General features: G+C 44.1%; 1 protein-coding gene across 1 annotated transcript in view; it reads left to right on the top strand.

Annotated features, from left to right (window-relative positions):
• FBLN1 (fibulin 1) overlaps positions 1-8,677 on the top strand; it is a 326,336-nt gene extending 317,659 nt beyond the window's left edge. The window contains exon 18 of the mRNA XM_029597486.1: positions 7,653-8,677. Coding sequence (XP_029453346.1) covers positions 7,653-7,792 — 140 coding nt within the window. The 3' untranslated portion in view covers positions 7,793-8,677. The remainder of the gene's footprint in view (positions 1-7,652) is intronic.
• The last annotated feature ends 11,668 nt before the right edge of the window (positions 8,678-20,345 follow it).

Below are 20,345 nucleotides of genomic sequence, written 5' to 3'. Positions count from 1 at the left end.
GAGAACACAATATACCCTAAGAAGGGTAACAAATCCCATTCAAAAACACACTTTTCCAACTTCGCATAAAGTTTGTTCTCTCGGAGCTTTAGCAGTACTTGTCAGACATCTTGGCGGTGCGTCTCCAGGTCCTTGGAATAAATAAGGACATCATCAAGGTAGACTATGACCGAAGAGTGTAGCATGTCTCTGAGGACCTCATTCATGAGGTTTTGAAAGACCGCCGGGGTAATGCAAAGGCCAAAGGGCATAACCAAGTATTCATAATGGCCATCCCTCGTATTGAAAGCGATCTTCCATTCATCACCGGGACGAATCCGCACCAGGTTGTATGCTCTTCGGAGATCCAATTTAGTAAAGATCTTGGCCCCCCTGCAACCTGTCTAGGAGCTCCAGTATCAGCGGCAGGGGGTACCGATCTCGCTGAGTAATGTTGTTCAAGCCGCGGTAATCTATGCAGGGGCGAAGTGACCCATCCTTCTTAGCGACAAAGAAGAAGCCTTCTCCTGCCGGGGACTTGGATGGCTGAATGAACCCTCGCTCCAGGTTCTCCCAGATGTACGCGGACATAGCTTGGGTCTCAGGAAGGGACAGTGGATAGACCCGACCTCGCGGTGGTGTGGTACCAGGCAGCAGGTTGATCGCACAATCAAATGGGCGATGTTCCGGAAGAATTTCGGCCCTCTCCTTGGAGAAAACATAATGGAACTCCTGATACTGGGGAGGTAATGCCAAAGGAGACGTCAGGAGCAGTACCGAGGCAAGAGGTATCCCCTTCCGGCAGGTGCTGAAGCAGGCCGGACCCCAGGATGCCAACTGGAGGGAGTCCCAGGCGATGACAGGCGAATGTCTCCGAAGCCAGGGCAGCCCCAGGATGATCGGGTGCATGGATTTCCCTAGAATAAAAAAGGAAATCTCCTCTTGGTGCAAAACGCCCGTACGTAGGATGAGCGGCTGGGTACGCGTGGCAATGGTGCCAGGAAGGAGTCTCCCCTGGATGGAGGATATGCGAAGCAGGGGTCTTTGGGGTTGCACCCCAATTCAGAGTTGCTGAACTAGCTCCTGGAGGATGAAGTTTTCCCCGGCCCCCGAGTCGATCAGGGCTTGTGTTTCAAACTCTTTGTCCGGAAGAAGCAGAGTTACTGGAATGAAGCATGGGGAGTCAGCAGTGGCGTGACCTAGGGTTAGCTCCCCCACTGTCCCTAGGTCCGAGCGTTTCCCGGGCGCTCACTACAACGGGCAAGGAAGTGGCCTCTTCCACCGTAGTACAGGCAAAGAGCCAGCGAGCGGCGTCTCCTTCTTTCCTCTTGGGAGAGGGGTCCTTGACCCACCTGCATGGGTTCAACATCTTGGGTCCCAGAAGAGGCTGGCGGGGAACTCCCACGGTGAGAAGGAGCGGATCCGGAGGTAGCAGGCCTATGAACCGCCCTCTTCCTTCAGAAGCGACGCTGGATGCGGCGGTCCAACCGGCCTGCCAAATCAATAAGGTCATTCAGATCATCAGGGAGATCTCGGGCCGCCAACTCATCTTGCAATCTTGGGGAGAGACTGTCCAGGAAGATACCGTGTAAGCTGTCACTTACCCAGTTTAACTCAGCAGCGAGGGTCTGAAAGTCCACGGCATGTTCTGCTAGGGACCGGTTGCCCTGCCACACCTGGAGCAACTCGGAGGCAGCAGTGGGTTTGCGAACGGCCTCGTCAAATACCTGCCTAAACGCGGAAACAAAGTGGACCAGGTTGTTCAGGCGAGGATCCTGGTGCTCCAAAAGGTTGGAGGCCCAGGCCAAAGGATTCCCATCCAGTAGGGGAAATAATAAAACTGGTCTTGACCCGGTCAGTTGGAAACTGAAGTGGGAGAAGATCGAACCGAATATAGCACTGGCTCAGGAATCCTCAGCAGAGCTTCGCTTCTCCTGAAAACCGCGAAGGTGCCGGCATCTGGTTAGGAACTGAAGCTACAGGAGGGGCCCCAGCTCCGGGTGCCGTGGAACTGGCAGCTGTGGCTCCACCGACGCGGTCGGCTAAGGCTTGTACCGTTGCCGTTAGGGTATCGAAGCACACTTGCTGTTGTTATAGCCTCTGGGCTATAACTGGAATGGCCTTCAAGCCCGCAAGGTCCACTGGGTCCATGGCCTTGCAAACTGTTACGGTTGTGGACCCTTGGGCCGGTTGGGACAGAAGATGGTGCGCTGTGGAGGACCATGGCAAGCGTTCCAACCGGGAGACGGCTCGGAGGACTCAGGGAATGCTTCGGCACTGGGAAGCATTCCCTGAGTCCTCCGAGTCCTATGCGACCAAGGACTCGGCAATGGCTGAGAGGACGGACGACGTTGGGCCCTGGTGACTGAAGAGTCTTCACCCTGGAAGCCGGTACTCCCCCAGGAGGAGCCCGTAGGAGTCCAGCCGCTGGGACTTTTGGAGATTCACCCAGGAAGCCGGAGCCCCCCCAGGAGGCTCCGTAGGGGCCCGGCCGCTGGGACTTAGGCAAATCTTCTGGGCCAGCGAGGACCAGGTACCAGAGGAGCAGCGAAGCCCAAGGATGGAGTCCAGGAAGGAAGCCGAGTCAGAAGCCGGGAGTCGGAGGAGAAACCAAGCCAGGGATGAGACAGAAGGCGGAGTCGTGGTTGGAGCCAGGTCAGAGCCAGAGGTCAGAGCGAGCCAAGTCAGGGACGGAAGCTGAAGGTGAAGTCGTGGACGAAGCCGGGTAGGAACCAGAGGTCAGAAGCAGATACCAGAGCCAAGGGATGAAGACGGAGAACGAGTCAGGAGTCAAGCCGGGTCGAGAACAGAGAGCAGTCCAGGAGAATGCAGCAGCTAGTGATCAGGGAACCTGAGGAACCTCGTTGCAAAGCACTGGAGTGATCTAGGTGCAGGGTACTTATACCCTGAGGGCGTCTGACGTCACCTACAGCAGGACTGAGGTTTTTCCCGCGCTGGCCCCTTTAAGTGGAGCTCATCCCCGCGCGCACGTGTCAGGGGGGTGGGGCCAGCTGTGCCGGACCGTCGGCATCTCTCCCGAGGAGGGAGAGGCGTGCTGGAGGGCCTGCAGGCCCAAGGAACCCCCGAAACGGCCGGGACCGTAACAACTATAGCATGGGTTATTTTTCCCTATATGCATCACCTTGCACTTATCCACATTAAATTTCATCTGTCATTTTGATGCCCAATTTTCCAGTCTTGCAAGGTCTTCCTGCAATTTATCACAATCTGCTTGTGATTTAACAACTCTGAACAATTTTGTATCATCTGCAAACTTGATTATCTCGCTCGTCGTATTTCTTTCCAGATCATTTATAAATATATTGAAAAGTAAGGGTCCCAATACAGATCCCTGAGGCACTCCACTGCCCACGCCCTTCCACTGAGAAAATTGTCCATTTAATCCTACTCTCTGTTTCCTGTTTTTTAGCCAGTTTGTAATCCACGAAAGGACATCGCCACCTATCCCATGACTTTTTACTTTTCCTAGAAGCCTAGATGCCCTCAATCAAAGCAATATAACTGAGAGGAAGAGCTGCACAGCAATGGAGATAGCAAGGAGGATGCTGCTTGATACCAACCTACATGTGAATGCAAATATATCTGCTGGATCAGTTACCAATATGGGCAACACAGCAGAAAAACCTTGCATCGTCACCTGAGGCCTTTGGCTGTGTGTCCTGAATCGGAAGCACTTCAATGCAGCTATCAGAGCCACGAGGACATGCTTATAGGAATACAAAGACTAAGATTGGGAATACAGATTCCTCTATCCAGGGATGGACTATGTGATAATAATCTGGAGTGTAACTTTTAAGCAGTACCCTTGACTTCAGAACCTCATCACCAATATGAATAAGAGTGACGCTATGGAACATTTCAATATTGTCTCCGGTACCAACCAGGTTAGATTTGCAGAATCAGATGACGCTGTAGATAGGAAAAATCAGGGGGCCTTTCCATTTGTTGTCTGCCTCATTTTGGCTTTCATGACCACTGAAGCTAGATAGGGATGTCCACACTAGCATCAGAGATCCTTCACTGTAATGACAAAGCTTGTTGATTGAAAATTATAATGTGGAAATGAACATGGATAGGTAGAACTCCAGGCAAAAACCCAGGCCAGGACACCCACAGCATACAAATGCGATTCACCCTGAAGTATCAGGAAAGCAGAATACACAGAAAATTTAATAAATGAATAAAGAGAACAAAATATTCACCCTTCCCTATATATTGCTGAATAAAATAGTTTCTGCAGAAGTAAAGGCTTTTACATAAAGACTACTGCCAACAATGGAAAATACAGAGGAATATGTCCTATAGCTTCTTTGCTGCTTTTTGAGATCTGTTGTGGGCACAGAAGCATTCAGGAATAGGATTAAAATGTGCATGGGAAATCCAATTCCCATATGAGAAAATTAAAGGAGTCTCATAGGTTTAACGCAGGATGAACATACCCAAATACCTTACTCATGAAACACCTGAATTCTAAGTGTTCCTGATGCAGTTGCTGCTCTCCCTATACTATGGCTGCTTACAAAGGGACAAATCAGCTAATACTTAAGATGCCCAGACTGATATGTCCAGCTTCCATGCATGGGATGAAGGCCATTAGCAAGATGGCTGCCTTTGAAAATGAATAATATATAAAGTCACCAAAAGAAGAGGCTGGTGGGTGGGCTGGCCTGACCTTATATTGTGGTCAGTGGTCTGCCCTCCAGCCTCCACTCCTGTCCCTGAGCTACTCCCTTGAGTTCTTGAGGCAGAGTACTGCCTTGGTTGTGGCCTTCCCACTCCTACATAGAGAATAGGTTGGCTTCTTCAGATGTCTGGCATCAGTTTATGGTCAAACCAAACACTCACAAAGAGCAAAAAACGATCCTAATTATGAATCAATCAATCACAAACAAAAGGTATCGGCTTCAACTAGTACTCTCTCTAAGTCTTTCACCATCCATCAGAATATTTGAAACATATCCAAGAGAGTGTGGGGGTTAGGAGCTTGGCCTTTCTGGCAGCTGGCAAGCCACGTCAGAAAACTAACATCTATCGCCACGTCTAACGGTCTTTTCCTTGGGCCTACGCTTAGTGCAGAGAAAATGTCATGCTCTGACCACAGCGGGTTTAGCAAGTAAACAGCCTTCCTCTAACAGGAAATCAGTCTGCAGGAAACATATCTAGTGCAAGCTTTTTGCAGCCCCAGAACAGTTCATGACCTACTTGCATTTATGTGGCTTTCACACCTAGATAGTTCAGTACAACTGCCTCATGACCAGCTAATGACCTCCCCCCTCCCTGCCTGAAGACTGACCGCTTGCACCTACTGCCCACTTGCGCCTACTTAGTAAAAGGTCAGCACAAACATTTATGGTGGAAAACATTGTAGCAGGAAAATATGTGACGTATGTATCATATGCAATGCTATGAGATCATTTTACAATAAAAGAGCAGGCTTCCCAGAAGCCGGGAGCACACTTCACCATGAATACTGTCTGAGGTGTCTTCATTGCTGTTGCTACAAGAGAGTAATTTTAAGATAGAAAGTATAATTTTAAGATAGAAACGGGATCGCATCAGCAAGCCTTTTGACGACGTGCCTGGTGCTACCAAGCCGTCCGGTCTTATCTATCATTTGCGACCCGTATGTTTATAGAAACTGTTCATACTTTTGATTATTTTATCAATGTGTCAATGTGCTCGAATAGCCTTTGAAAGAGTCTCATAAGATCAATAGTATTGTATCCGTGACCCGACAGCGGCCGTGTTTCGCAGCATAGCTGCTTCTTCAGGAGTCATCCATCAAAATAAAGGCTATAAAGACCAAAAAGGTATCAAAAAACTATGATGCAATCAATAATAATGTGATACTTAGCTTTGGATGGGGTGACCACCTACTTCTACGGGAAACAAATCTCCTTCAGTCAAATCTTTTACAACGCCGGGCTAGAGACCGCTTCAAACTCGTCTCCGAGATTAAATAGCCTGCTCTTTTCTGCGAGCGTGATGACGTGTATTGACGTCTACTGTTGTCATAGTGATCCAGAATGCTAAGATGGTCATCTCGGCTGAATGTCCTTCAATCTCAATTTTAGATGAAAATGTTCAATTCCAGCATGTTATTTAGCCCAAACGGTTCCACAGTATTTAAATAATGTATCCACTGTTGTTCTGTTTTGAGTAACAGCTTGTCAAAATCCCCACCTCTCCATGAAGGAGTCAATTGTTGTAGTACGCAAACTTTTAAATCATCAAATGAATGTTGCTTTTCTACACAGTGTGGTACTAAAGGGGCAGTCAAACGACTTACATTCAAACAAGATCTATGTTCAATTAATCGGGTCTTCAAAGATCTTTTGGTTTTGCCCACATACCACAAATTGCATGGGCACTGAATGATGTAAACCACCCCAGCCGATTGACAATCTGTATTGCTTTGTAAAGCAAAATAACATGCTGGAATTGAACATTTTCATCTAAAATTGAGATTGAAGAACATTCAGCCGAGATGACCATCTTAGCATTCTGGATCACTATGACAACGGTAGACGTCAGTACATGTCATCACACTCGCAGAAAAGAGCGGGCTATTTAATCTCGGAGACGAGTTTGAAGCGGTCTCTAGCCTGGCGTTGTAAAAGATTTGACTGAAGGAGATTTGTTTCCCGTAGAAGTAGGTGGTCACCCCATCCAAAGCTAAGTATCACATTATTATTGATTGCATCATAGTTTTTTGATACCTTTTTGGTCTTTATAGCCTTTATTTTGATGGATGACTCCTGAAGAAGCAGCTATGCTGCGAAACACGGCTGCTGTCGGGTCACGGATACAATACTATTGATCTTATGAGACTCTTTCAAGGGCTATTCGAGCACATTGACACATTGATAAAATAATCAAAAGTATGAACAGTTTCTATAAACATACGGGTCGCAAATGATAGATAAGACCGGACGGCTTGGTAGCACCAGGCACGTCGTCAAAAGGCTTGCTGATGCGATCCCGTTTCTATCTTAAAATTATACTTTCTATCTTAAAATTACTCTCTTGGATACGTTTCAAATATTCTGATGGATGGTGAAAGACTTAGATAGAGTACTAGTTGAAGCCGATACCTTTTGTTTGTGATTGATCAGTTTATAGTCACCATCAACCATTTTCATAGACACACGCTGTAATGATGTATCTGTACATGGTCTTCAGTTCTAGTTTAAAAGCCTTTGCCTCCCTCCCCTTCTCATAAGGAAACCAAGGTCCAGTTTCACTTAGGTAGTTTTCCAACCAGATTACTATAGTAAAATCTCCAGTGAATCAAGCTCTAAGTATAATGCTGACCACAAGTACAAATGATAATTTCCAGGTTAAATTGCAGGCAATCTGTAGTTGCCCATAGGTCATCTCTATGCTGTGCATGAAGTTGTCCTTAACCATCCACAGAGATCTGCCACTTTAGCTCAGGTTAAAATGTGAAATCCCTTTATAGTATGGATATGAATTATCTTCTGCCAACTGCATATGTCTATGTTTCTCAAAACCTGAAACAAATGGTCTATCTGCATATATTTCCAAGATGTAGATTTCACAGCTCATAAAGAAAATCTCATCTCTATTTCACTTTATTCCAATATGCTTTCATTTACTGAATTAATCATGTCTGCTTTGTTTTGCTACAGGTGTCGTTCGTCAGGTGAAGCCCATTATTGGCCCTTTTCATGCCATACTGAAACTGGAGATGAATTACGTAGTGGGTGGAGTTGTTTCTCATCGCAATGTTGTTAATGTTCATATCTTTGTCTCAGAACACTGGTTTTAAGTATGCGTTCAAAATCTGAGACAAGCATCATACTAATTTGTGCAAAACATTACCACAAACTTGTCTATTTTATCTACCTATTTGTTGAACCTAAGAGTTTTTAAAGAAATATATTTTGCAAATAGTAAATAGGACAACCTCCAGTCTACATTTGATAGAAGTGGGAAGGAGCAAAGAAAGAATAAATTGAATTAGATATATGTATAAATAATTCATGAAGTGTTCAATTATTTTGATTATTGTCTAGTTATTTTGATTATTTTAATAACTTAGAGGGTAAAGCTATTCTATTTCTTGCTCTGATGACAAAGTCTATGAGAGTTAGGCAAAATATAATATGACAGAAAAACACATGATGACATCTCTTCAGAGGGAAGAATGCTGATTGGAATTAAAGATGAACCTTTTATACACGTGGTATTAATAATTACATGTGTTAACATGATTTAACGTGGTACTACAGAAGAGGCAAAAGGAAATTAGTCAGCAGATAAAGGAAAAATAAAACTTTCACAGATTGAAATATAGCATCATAGATTTATATTTGACTGTGCATGGGAGACCAACAATGGTTTAACAAGAATGCATTGCTTCATCCCCACACTGAAATACCAGTTCTAACCTGATGAAATCCCTAACGAGAACTATGATGCAGCTTTAAGGAATGCACTCTTTAAACAGTAAATGACAAAGCACAGCATAATAAAAACATTCAAATAAATGGATCAACAAACCTGTTACAAGCCACATTTTCCATGTAGCATATCAAACTGTATAGCACATTATAATGGTACTCTTTTGCAAGGGCTGAATGAATGGAGTTTTCTATCCAGGATGATGTATTCTTAATGTGTGACATTTTAAATAAAATGGTTATTTCCCTTCCTTGGGCTCAATGGAGGAGAGGATGCTGCTCCCTGGAGGGAATCTCAATCATCACTAAACAGAGACACCTAGTGGAATCCACATTAGCTTTGTTCTTGAAGGAATCATGGTTTGTATCCCCTGGTCAAGGGCTGTTGCTGCAATGGCTGGGCTAAGTTAGAAGTGCTCATGCCACCATAGCTTATTACTACTACTGTTAGTTATCATTTCTAAAGCACTATTAGATATATGCAGCACCATACCAATACTCTCTAATCAAGGCAAACATACATGATAAACAGGTGTCTGCGGATCATGTATTTATTGCAGAAAACTACTTAGGATTTAAAAACAGCTTCAAAAAGATGGATTTGAATTCAGTGGGAATGTGCAAAACAAATGCAAGGAATGAAGCCATTTTCAGCTTGTCTGAATGGAACAAACTAAGAATGACCTCATACAAAATTATATGAAAATTTTGTGGTATTTTATATTTATGGCATGTAAAAAGAACAATAACAGGCTTTCCATAGCCTGGAAATCCCTTTCAATCTGGCAAATCATGAACCTGAAGTTTGGGCATACACAGCTGGGCCTCCCTGTGTGCCTGTGACCCCTATTCCTGTCCCATTAATCTGACCCAGACCTGGGTCCAGCTTGGCCTGGCTGTGGCCTGCCAGAACCCTTCACCTCCCCCCATTTAACTATGCCATCTCAGCCCCCACTTACCCCCTTCCCAGGTCCTGAGTGATAAAGTGCAGGAGCAATGCCTACTCTCTCCCACTGATTCCAGTCTTTTAAAAAGGTGCTAACTACCCGCAGCAAGAGAGAAGAGAAAATGAGTAATGAGGAGCTGCAGAGTGAATGCATTTATAGGCGAGAAAAAGAAGCTCGAACTGTATGCAGAAGTGGACAGGAAGCCAGTATAGCAACTTAAGAAGAGGTTACATGGCCGTAGTAACATTGAGGATAGATAAGTCATGCAACTGAATTGTGAATAGATTGCAGTAGAGAAAGGTGATTCAGCAAATTTCCCACAAAGAGCAAGTTGCAATAGTTTAAATGGAAGTTGATAAGAGAGTGGAGGGGTGTTTTGGTAACATGCTTAGAAAGGAAGGGACAGATTTTAGAGGTGTTATAGAGGAAGAACTGACACACTTTAGTAATGTTTTGAATGTGCATAGAGTGGGAGAAAGAGGCATCAAAGATGACCCCAAGATTAGGAGCCTAAAGAACTAGAATGATGAGAGTGCCATGCAGAGGGACAGAAAAACAAAGAAAACGTGAAAAGGTTTGGGGACGGAAATCAACACCTTCCATTTTGTCCATGATAATTTTAAAGTGGTGGTGGGAGATTCAGATGGCAATGTCAGACAAGCAGGCTGAAATTTGGGACTGTATTTGTGATGAAATTTCTACTGTAGAGAGGTAGATTTGGGAGTCATCAGCATAAAAGTAGTACTGAAAGCCATGGTAGGAGATTAAAGCATCAAAAGGAAAAGTGTAGATTGAAAAGAGAAGAGGGCCCTAGACAGAGCCATGAGGCACACAGACCATTAGCAGAATAGCGGTGGAGGAGGAATAATCAGAGGATATAGTAAAAATATGATGGGAGAGAAGAAAACCAGGATACAGAAGAATCTCAAAATCCAATCAAGTATAGCATGTCAAGGAGTAGATAGCAATCAATGGTGTCAAAGCAACAGATAGGTCAAGGGAGATGAGGATTGAATAATGGCCCTTGGCCTTGGCCACAAACTGGTCATTGCAGACTTTGGCAAGCATAGTTTCTGTGGAATGTAGAAAAGGAAAGACATACTGCAGTAAATAAAAAATGGCTTGAGATGAAAGAATGTCAAGACAGTGGAAATGAATGGCACATTTAAGCAGTCTGGATGCAAAAGAGGAGGTTTTTGAGCAGTGTGATCACAGCATGTTTGGGGGAAGAAGGAATAGTTGAAGTGCAGTGACAGATGAAAAGAATGACTACAGGGAAGATAGAACAGAGGATCCAGGTAGGAATGGGGTCAGGGGAACAAGTCTTAATTTTGGAGGAGGAGAGAAGATAAGCAGTTTCCTCCTTCATGATTTCAGAAAAGGAAGAAAGCATGGCAGGGACCAAAGGAAAGAGAAATGAATGAAGTAAGTGTTGAGGCCCAGAGGAGAGTTCATAATTAATCTTGGACTCTATAACAGGGTACCATCAAGCTAGGGTGAGAGAACATAGTATAAATTTAATCTTTGTGAGACTTTCCTTACTCCAAATGACATCAAAACTTCACCAAGGTGTACTGTGCTGTTCGTACGTCTTACTCTACATGAGAAACTGGCTCCTAAAGTACCACCAATACCTCACCTCGACCTATTAGATGGCCCTCCTATAGAGATATAAATACTTCACTACTATGAGGGCCTTGTAGGTAGTCTCTCTCTCTCTCTCTCTCTCTCTCTCTCTCTCTCTCTCTCTCTCCCTCTCCCTCTCCCTCTCCCTCTCTCTCTCTCTCTCCCTCTCCCTCTCCCTCTCCCCTTAATGCATTTCAATGAATCTAGGTGTTAGATTGTAAACCCTCTTGGGATAGGGAAATACCTATAGTACCTGAATGTTATCTACTAAAAAGTATGAAAAGCAGAATAAAATAAAGGCTGTGATGGGGATTTTAAAAAATTTAAGGCTAGGAACTTTGAGGCAACAGACTCAGAAGGGTCATCAACATGGAGGTTAAAGTCCCCAAGAATAAGGGAAGGGGAAAATGATTCTGTGGAGATTTTTATCTTTTCCCTCTTATTCGGTCCACAAAAAATACACAAGAATAAATCTGTTTTAATACAATGCTGTCATTTTATTTTACATGTAATACTACAATATTACATGGAGAAGGCACTCAGTGGGCATTCCAAAATCCATTGGGGGTCATTTTCAAAGGAGTTACGCATGTAAATGTGACATACTATCATAGCAATTTTCAAAAGCTATTTACTCGAGTAAAGTGCACTTACTTGAGTAAATCCTACGGACAATTCAATGGCATATATTTTAGCAATTTTTAAAAGCCCACTTACTTGAGTAAAGTGTATTTACTCGAGCAAAAACCAGTTTTGCTCGAGTAAATGCTTTTTAAAATCTACCCCATTATGTACAGCAATACTTATATTGTCTCTGGATACAAAGTCAACATGATTCAGCAAAATATAACTTATCTATCATTTTGACCAATTACAGTCTCATTTCTGCATTTTATTCCAGCAACATAAGTCTTAGGTCATGATTAGTCAGATCAGCATGACCTAAGTTCTAATTATAATTATCTACAAGCACATTTTGAACTGATAAGAAAGGATCATAAGTTTTTGTCTAATTAAGAAACCTTGACTTTTGCTCCTATGAACCACTGTTCTTGCAGACATAGCAAAAATCAGTTTTAATAAATACACCTTTAAAGTGTATCATAAGCTAAACTGGATAGAGAGGTACAATATAACTTTTGATTTCCTCAGTTCAAGGAAAAAGGAAAGCCAGGAATCAAAGTCAGCAAGGAACATGGAGTGGGATTTGTTGGGGGATAATAGATGATGGCTATCCAGCATGAAAGTAGGATGAAGAGAGATAGAGTGGACCTCAAATGAAAAGGAGTGGGCTTGAGATGGAAGAGGGGGTTAAAACCTAAAGGAGGAAGAAAGAAGCAGCCCAACACTGCACCATGAGCATGGTGTACCACTATGTGCTTTTTTTCTGTCAAACATGTGTAGCCCCTTTTCTGGTTGTGATCCAGGAAGTTAGGTAGTCAAGGTCCCAAGGTCTCTGTCCACTCAATGTCCCACAGCCCCGAGGGTTGGATTCTTTCAGTGGGGGTAGGATAAACCTCCAAGGTCTCAAGGTTCAGAGAGTGTCTCTCTCTCTCTCTCTCTCCTGGGTATTCTGCTCCTGTGTCTGTGTAGATATATATAGATTTATTTATTTATTTATTTAAAATCTTTTCTATACCGTCGTTAAGCGGGTGCCATCACAACGGTTCACTTTTTCCAGTTAAAATTCTTGCCGCTGTGTTTTGTAGTATTTGTAGTGGTCTTATTGTGGTGTATGGTAGGCCCAGTAGTAGGGCATTACAGTAGTCAGTACTGGAAAAAATTAAGGCTTGTAAGACTGATCGGAAGTTGGTGGGCGTTAGTAGTGGCTTTAGTCTTCTCAGAGTCATAAATTTGGCGTATCCTCCTCTTACTTTTTGAGATATATGTTGTTTCATACTTAGTTCTGAATCGATTATCACGCCCAGGTTTCGTACTTTCTCTGCTATTTGTATTTTTTGGTTGTTTTTGAGTGTAATTGGATTCTGAATGATCACTATGTTTTTTTGTTCTAGATGTAAGAATTCAGTTTTCTCTATATTGATCACTAGTTCCATTTGGTTTAGAAGTAGTTTTATTATATCTAGGTACATGTTGGCTAAGTTTAATGTTTTCTCAATTGTGTCATCGATTGGGAGTATTAACTGAATATCATTGGCGTAGATATAGTACGAAATTCCTAAACCTGCTAGTAGGTGACATAAAGGCAGCATATATATGTTGAATAGTGTGGCAGATAGATCAGATCCCTGTGGAACTCCTGTTTGAAGGTTTATTTTCTCTGACATTACTTCTTTGATTTGTACTTGGAAGTATCTGTTATTTAGGTATGATTTAAACCACTTGATTGTCATGTTGCTTAGTCCTATTTCTTCTAATCTATTTATCAATATGTTATGGTTTACTGTGTCGAATGCCGCCGATAGGTCAAGCATTACTAAAATGTACTGTTTACCACTGTCAAACCCTCTCTTGATGTTGTCTGTTAGTGCAAGTAGTAGTGTTTCAGTGCTGAAGGTTTTGCGGAAGCCATGTTGTGATGGGTACAGTATATTATTGTTCTCTAAGTATTCTGCTAATTGTTTTTGTATGTTTTTTCTATTAATTTTGCAATTAAGGGCAGGTTTGATACTGGTCTATAATTGCTCAGGATTAGATGGTCGCTGTTTTTTTTCTTTAGAATTGGTTTTACTATTGCTCCTTTTAGTGAGTCTGGCATGTTTCCTTCTTTTAGTGATAAGATAATGAATTTTATTAGAGTTGGAGAGACTATGTTGGCTACTTTTTTTTAAGTCTACGGTTGGAATTGTGTCTGAAACAAATTTTTACTGCTGCATATCTTCAATAATAAATATTTGGGTTTATGCACATATATTCTTGAGACAGCCAGTTATTATCTCATTTCTCCAAACTACTCTTTATCTACATAGACGGCACTCATTATTTAGGATCCCAGAAATATCTCTCTCTCCAGGAAATGGAAAAATAAGAATCCCAGGTGGGCAAGGTTCTCCTATATGTGGGCCCAAAAATATCTGAGGTCCACAAGATATCCCACCTTCACAGCTCCCAAACTTAATTCTTCTCTCAGGGTGAAGACTCTAGCGGTGATTTCCAGATGAACAAATAGTTTTTACAGTTCTCCTCTTCAGATGGTAAACTCATTCTCTACTCGGTCGGGAAAACTCCTTTCTTCCTCACGTCCGGACAGAAAGGGTGGCGGCAAAATCTTTTCCCTAAATCAAAACACCAAATCTTCACAAAAATGAAAAAACCAGAACTCCCTTGCAGGGGGGAATCACCACCACTGATCCATCCACAGGTTGTGTAATAGAGTACAGCAGAGTGTTCTCTATTCCTGGCCTTCCCAAGAAAACAAATTCCCAAAAAGTCCCTCCCCTAAGTCAAGGACCAGGGATTTCACAGGAAAACTTCCAAAAGAAACTCCAAAAAAATCTCTTAACTCAGAACTTGGGACGCACTTATGAGATGGTGTGTGTACCAGAAAGCTAACTGTCTACTTCCTATTCAGTGCAAACTCCAAGCCATAAGGCCTAACATGCCAAGAAAAGGGGAGAACCAACTCAAGCAAAACAGCTCTTTCTACTCCAACTGCTAACTCAAAATACCACACAGATCTGCGATGCAGCCTGCCCTTGAACAAGCTGCCCTTGAACAAGTTGTTTACTCCTCTCCTATACTCCCACCCCCAGGTCTTTGACTAGGGCCATCTAGTGGAGATCCAAAAGGGTCAAAATAAATGATTGCTCTGTGTGGGTATTTGCTTGTCAATACTACTAGATGACAGTGTGTTAATGTAAGACTAAAATACTTGGCTTTATATCATACCCCTCACTGTAAGCCTTGAGGTGTTAATGCCACTCTTCTTGCAGTGTTGTTCAGCACATATTTATTTTATTTATTTATTTTATTTAAAAGTGTTTATATACTGCTTTTACAAATATAATTTAATCAAAATGGTTTACAATATAAAAACAAACAATAATATGCATAAATTACAACCATAAAAATAGATATAAAAAACCCCCCTAACATAAGTAAAATAGACTAAAAAAATAAAATATTTATACAATATGTAATTATCTTTGAATGCCATAGAGCTGCAGAAATTCTTAAATTTGGAGGGAAGGGCGGAGGGGGGGAAAGGGAAAGTAAACCGGATAGCGAAAAGCTGGATGAACATATGGTTCTGTGTAAATTTTTGTGATGTTTTATTTATATTTTATGAGTTATGCGCATTTATTGAGATATCCGCATTGAACAATTTTTTGGATATCTGTAGATTATAAGAAATGCTAAATAAATAAATAAATAAAACTTCAATGCTAGTGCTCATGCTGCACCAAGCCTCTCATGGTACCTTTGGGTGGTTCTGCCTCAGCTCTGCTGTTTTCAAAGTTCTTTGCAAATTCTCTCATGATACTGACTACGGTCTTGCCATACTAATCAATGCTTTACACACTTGTTGTACCTCTCATGTTCCCTTGGGTGGGGAGCAGTGGAAGGGGTTATTCATATTACTGTTGGTACTGCTTTGCTCCTCTTTTGGTGTGTTAATGCCATTCTTCTTGCTGTGATGTTCTGCACCTATGGTTTTTGATTTTCAGTGCTAGTGTTCGTGCTGCATCGAACATTTCTTGGTGCCTTTGAGTCATCATGGATCTGCTCTGGCTGACTTTAGGGGTCTTTTCAAATTTCATTATGGTATTTACTATTAGTCTTGCTGTGCCAAACTGACACTTTACACAGTTGCTGTACATCTTGTAGTCCTTTCGGGTGATATTCTTGCTACTGTTGGTAACACTTTGCTCCTGTTTTGAAGCCTTAAAATGTTGCCACTCAGTCCCAGCACTCTCTTCACTCCAACATTATCTGCCCACTCCAACTTAAGCCTATCACTCTCCTCTATGCCAAACCCCTGCACGCTCTTCATTCCAACTTCTCTGTCCATTCCAGTCCCACCCCATCACTGTTGCATCAGAGGTGGACCCTTGGGCTGAGGTGGGGTTGATGCAACCCGTAGGCAGGGACCTACGGGTCCCCACTGTCAGCAGGTGGAGTGGGATGAAGCTAGAGGCCACTGGAGCTTCACTTATACCAGCCCTCGTTCCCCTCAGGTTGAGCCTTTGGGTGCCGGGGCCAGCAGGACTTAGGTGGGCCTCAGAGTTAGCTAAGGATGGAGGGTGGTTCAGCCCAGAGACAGCAACTGGTAAATGGCGTAGTCCTATCCTGGACAGGATTCGGTACTGGAACTCGGGTGCCAAGGAACAAGAAGTAGCTGGAGGCGCTCAAGCAAATGAAAGCCTAAGCCTTCTAAGTCCACGACCAGAGAATAGGCAGGGAGAGGCGTCACTGACAGGTGAGGATCAGAGTCGGTGGCAAGTAGAAGTTGTGGCAAGCGGAGTAGACTCTGGACACAGGAGAGTCTGTAGCGTAGTCGTTCAAAGCAAGGGTCAGGACACAGAGAAAGCACGCGTAATCAAAGCAATGGTCAGGGCATGGAGAAGGCAGACGTGGTCAGGCGTAGCAAAGGTCCGGGGCTGGAGAGAAGCTGAAGAATAGTCGGGCGTAGCGGAGGTCCGGGGCTGGAGAGAAGCTGAAGAGTAGTCAGGTGTAGCGGAGGTCCAGGGCTGGAGAGAAGCTGGAGAGTGGTGAGGTGCAGCGGTGGTCAAATCTAAGAGTCAGTTCAACACATATACGAACAGGAACAAGTAGAACAGGAACCAGGAACCACAGGAAACAGGAACACCATGAAGACACAATTCTGGGATCAGCAACGAGTACTCGGAATACGAGGAGACCTGTTGCAAAGGCAATGCTATGGAGTGAGGCCTGAGCTTTTATACGCTGAAGAGTCTGACATCAGTATCTGGGTTCGCAGCCAGGTTCCTGCTGTGGGCCTTTTAAAATAACTAGAGATACGCGCGTGCCCGCCTAGGAAGGGGCACAGCGCTGATGGCAGCATCTCACTGCGGGCCACGCAGAGAGGCCCGATGAGCAGGGACATCTTGGCTGGCAACACTGGGTAGCAAGGCAGGACCAGAGGCACTGGAGGGAACCCGAGGTCAGAGCTGGTGGCCCACTACTGCCAGAGAAGAGGAGCCAGGCCCTGGAATCCATCTGAGAAGGTGAGAGAGCTGCACTGCAGGGCTGCCGTGGGCGGCGAGCATAACAATCACTTGACCCCGAAACTCTCTACCACTCCAGCTGAACTTAGCACTATTCTCCAAAGCCCAAACTCAGAATTTTCTTGAAACCAACAACAGGTCACAAGTGCCAGGATGCTTGGCACTTGTGACCCAGAATGGCCACTGTTGGGCTGGCTACATGGACCTTATCCTGACCCAACATGGCATATCTTATCTTATGTTCTTTTGGTCATTTATAGGCTAAATAAGATGGCAAGTACATCACAGAAGTTCTGCATGAGTACAGAGCAGGTTAAAAAAAACCTGAGCAAAATTCTCTCTCAAGTTAATCAAGCCAAATCCCAAGTGTTGCAAGGACCAATACAACTGTAATGCCAGTCAAAAAAAAAAAAAAAAAGAGTAAAAAAGTTCTCTTCAGCATACTACTCCCCCACTCTCTCATGCCAGCCCAATCCCAGAACTGTCTTTGTGAAGGGTAGCGAGGGTGTGAGCCCTTGGAGCTGCAGCATAGTTGACACAGTCTGGTAGGTGAGCCTACGAGGTCTATGCCGACAGCTGTCGAATATACCCTTTACTGTGACAGTCTGGAGCTTCACCTAGTATGGCAGATGCTACCATAAGCTTTCTGGGAAGACTGGATGGACCATTTGGTCCTTTTTGCCTTCATTTCTATGTTTCTATACTAGCAGCCTCCCCCGCAGGTTGAGTCCTTGGGTTCTAGTGGCAGGCAGGACTTAGGCAGGTCCCTAGGGTGGTGAAGTGAGTTAGAATCCAAAGACACAGCGGGATCAGGGCAAGCAGCAAACTAATGAAGTCAGAGTCAGGCCAAGGTTGGGGAAGGTGGCTAACAAGAATGGTCAGGTCCAGGCAGCAGGCAATCATGGTCAGGTCCAAGCAACGGGCAAGGTCCTGATGGCAGTTAATCGTGGTCAGGTCCAAAAAAGAGGTCAGGTCCAGATAGTAGGTAATTGTGATCAGGTTCAAACAAGGGTCAAGATCTGAATAGTCAGGCCAAGGGCGGAAATAGACACACAGAAGATACTGGACAAAATGAGGCAAGACTGGATAAGGAAGGAAGGATGAGGAAGGCTGGAGAAGACAAGGCTGTATTGTAAGGCTGGACAAGGCAAAGCTGGAGGGCAAGGCTGGAAGGCTGGATGAGGCAAGGCTGGATTCAGGATCACAGAGCAATAGGAACCAGGAACTCACAAGCAACATGCACTGTTACAGCAGGAAACCCATTGCTGAGGCATCTGAAGGTCCCGCGAGCCATGCTTCATAATAGCATTTCCCCTCCAAAGACCCCTCCCCAGTCTTCTGGGCTTGGGTTTCCTGAGAAATCTCCTGTGGAACTCCTGTACTAGCTGGGGAGGTGGAGATTACAGGCTGTTTCCCATGGGTTTTCCTCAGGGCCATAGTTCTTCCCATAAATTAGGTATTATAGTTGATTCTGAACCCTTCAGGTATCTAAGATCTTCTGGTCTTCGAATTGAGTGTCTTCTTCTGCAGAGAATTCAGTGGCTTGGGGATCTGGCCTGCCTGGCCATGACAGAATGGTGGGTTTCAGCAAAGAGTCATGGAAGAGTTCATGGATCCACAAAGATGACGGTAGTTTGACTTTATAGGCCACTGGGCCTAATTATCATTCAATGGGGAATGGACCCATGAATCACAGTGCAAATTTCAGAGATGGCATCTTCAATTGCAGGTTTTTTTGTGCTGAGCCAAACAGGCTTCCTGGGTGAAGTTGAGGTGCTGGGCGACATTTCTTGTCCGTGTGTTTTTTAAAAAGCTCTGCCGCTTGCTTTAGGAGATGGTGTGACTTCTGCCACAGTTCCTGGAGTTCCTGTCCCTTCAGGTTAGATGCCAGACAAGGGAAAGAGATAGGAACAGGTCTTGGTATATGGGGATGGTGCCTGAATACTATGTAGAAGGTTATTATGGGAGAATTCTGCCCATGGGAGGGGGAAGACCCAGTTATCCTGCCATTGGTTCAAATAGGCTCATAAGAAGTCCTTGAGGCTGTGATTCATCCACCCAGTTTATCCATTGCTCTGAGGATGGTAAGTTGAGGTGAAATCCAATGTAATTCCAAACTTCTTGCACAAGCCTTTCCAGTAGCGGGCTGTGAACTAGACTCCTTGGTTTGAGAGGATGTGAAGGGAGAAACCTTATCTAATTCATGTGTGTATGGGAGGCCCAGAAGGAGTGTGAAATGAGCCATCTTAGAAAATCTACCCACTACCACCCATATGGTGGTGCTGCTTCTAGTGAGGGGAAGGTCAGTGATGAAGTCAATGGCCAAAATGGATCCAGGGTTCCTTGGGGGCTGGCAGCGGCTATAACCCCCAAGGTCGTGCTCACACACTCTTATTCATGGCACATGTGGGGCAAGACTCTATGTAATGCTTTATGTGGGTCATCTGAGGCCACCAGTAATGATGGACGATTAATTACAAGATTTGGGTGATACCTGGATGGCCCACCAAACTGGAGTCATGAGCCTATTGAAGAACCTTCTTTCATAGGCGCTGGGGGACCACCATCTTCCCAGAAGGAACTGTGAATGTGACAGCAACCACAATTTTTTCAGGGTCAATGACACACCGTGGAGACTTCAGAAAGCTTTCATTATCAAAGGAGCATGAGTGGGCATCGGCTTGTCGGTTCTTCTTAGTGGGACAATACCACAACTTGAAGTCAAATCGATTAAAAAACCAGGCTTGCCAGGGGTTCAGTCTCTGCACTTGTGCTAGAAGGTCTAGGTTTTTTTGATCCATATAGTCACTGGGTGCTTTGCTTCCTCTAGCAGGTGACGTCATTCTTCTAAGGCTAGTTTGACTGCTACCAGCTCACAATCACCAATGGTATAATTCTTCTCTGCTGGAGAGAATTTTTTGAAAAGTAGGAACAGGTCACGAGTGTAGCATTCTGATTATGCTGTAGAAAGACAGCACCTACCCCAAGTGTAGATGCATCTACTTCTAGGATGAATGGCTTGAACGGATCTGGGTGGTGTAGGCAGGGATCAAGGGTGAACTCTTCTTTGAAATGCTCGAAAGATTGGATAGAGTCCATGGTCCAGTTTTTGGTGTCCGAGCCCTTTTTAGTTAGGCTGTAATCATGGATAAATTGCCTATAATAATTTGTGAACCCCAGGAAGCACTGCACCGCCT

The sequence above is a fragment of the Rhinatrema bivittatum genome, chromosome 4 (genome assembly GCF_901001135.1).
Source record: "Rhinatrema bivittatum chromosome 4, aRhiBiv1.1, whole genome shotgun sequence".
Taxonomy (NCBI): domain Eukaryota; kingdom Metazoa; phylum Chordata; class Amphibia; order Gymnophiona; family Rhinatrematidae; genus Rhinatrema; species Rhinatrema bivittatum.
The sequence above is the reverse complement of the archived record's forward strand: the minus strand, read 5'-3'. Positions and strand labels throughout refer to the sequence as shown.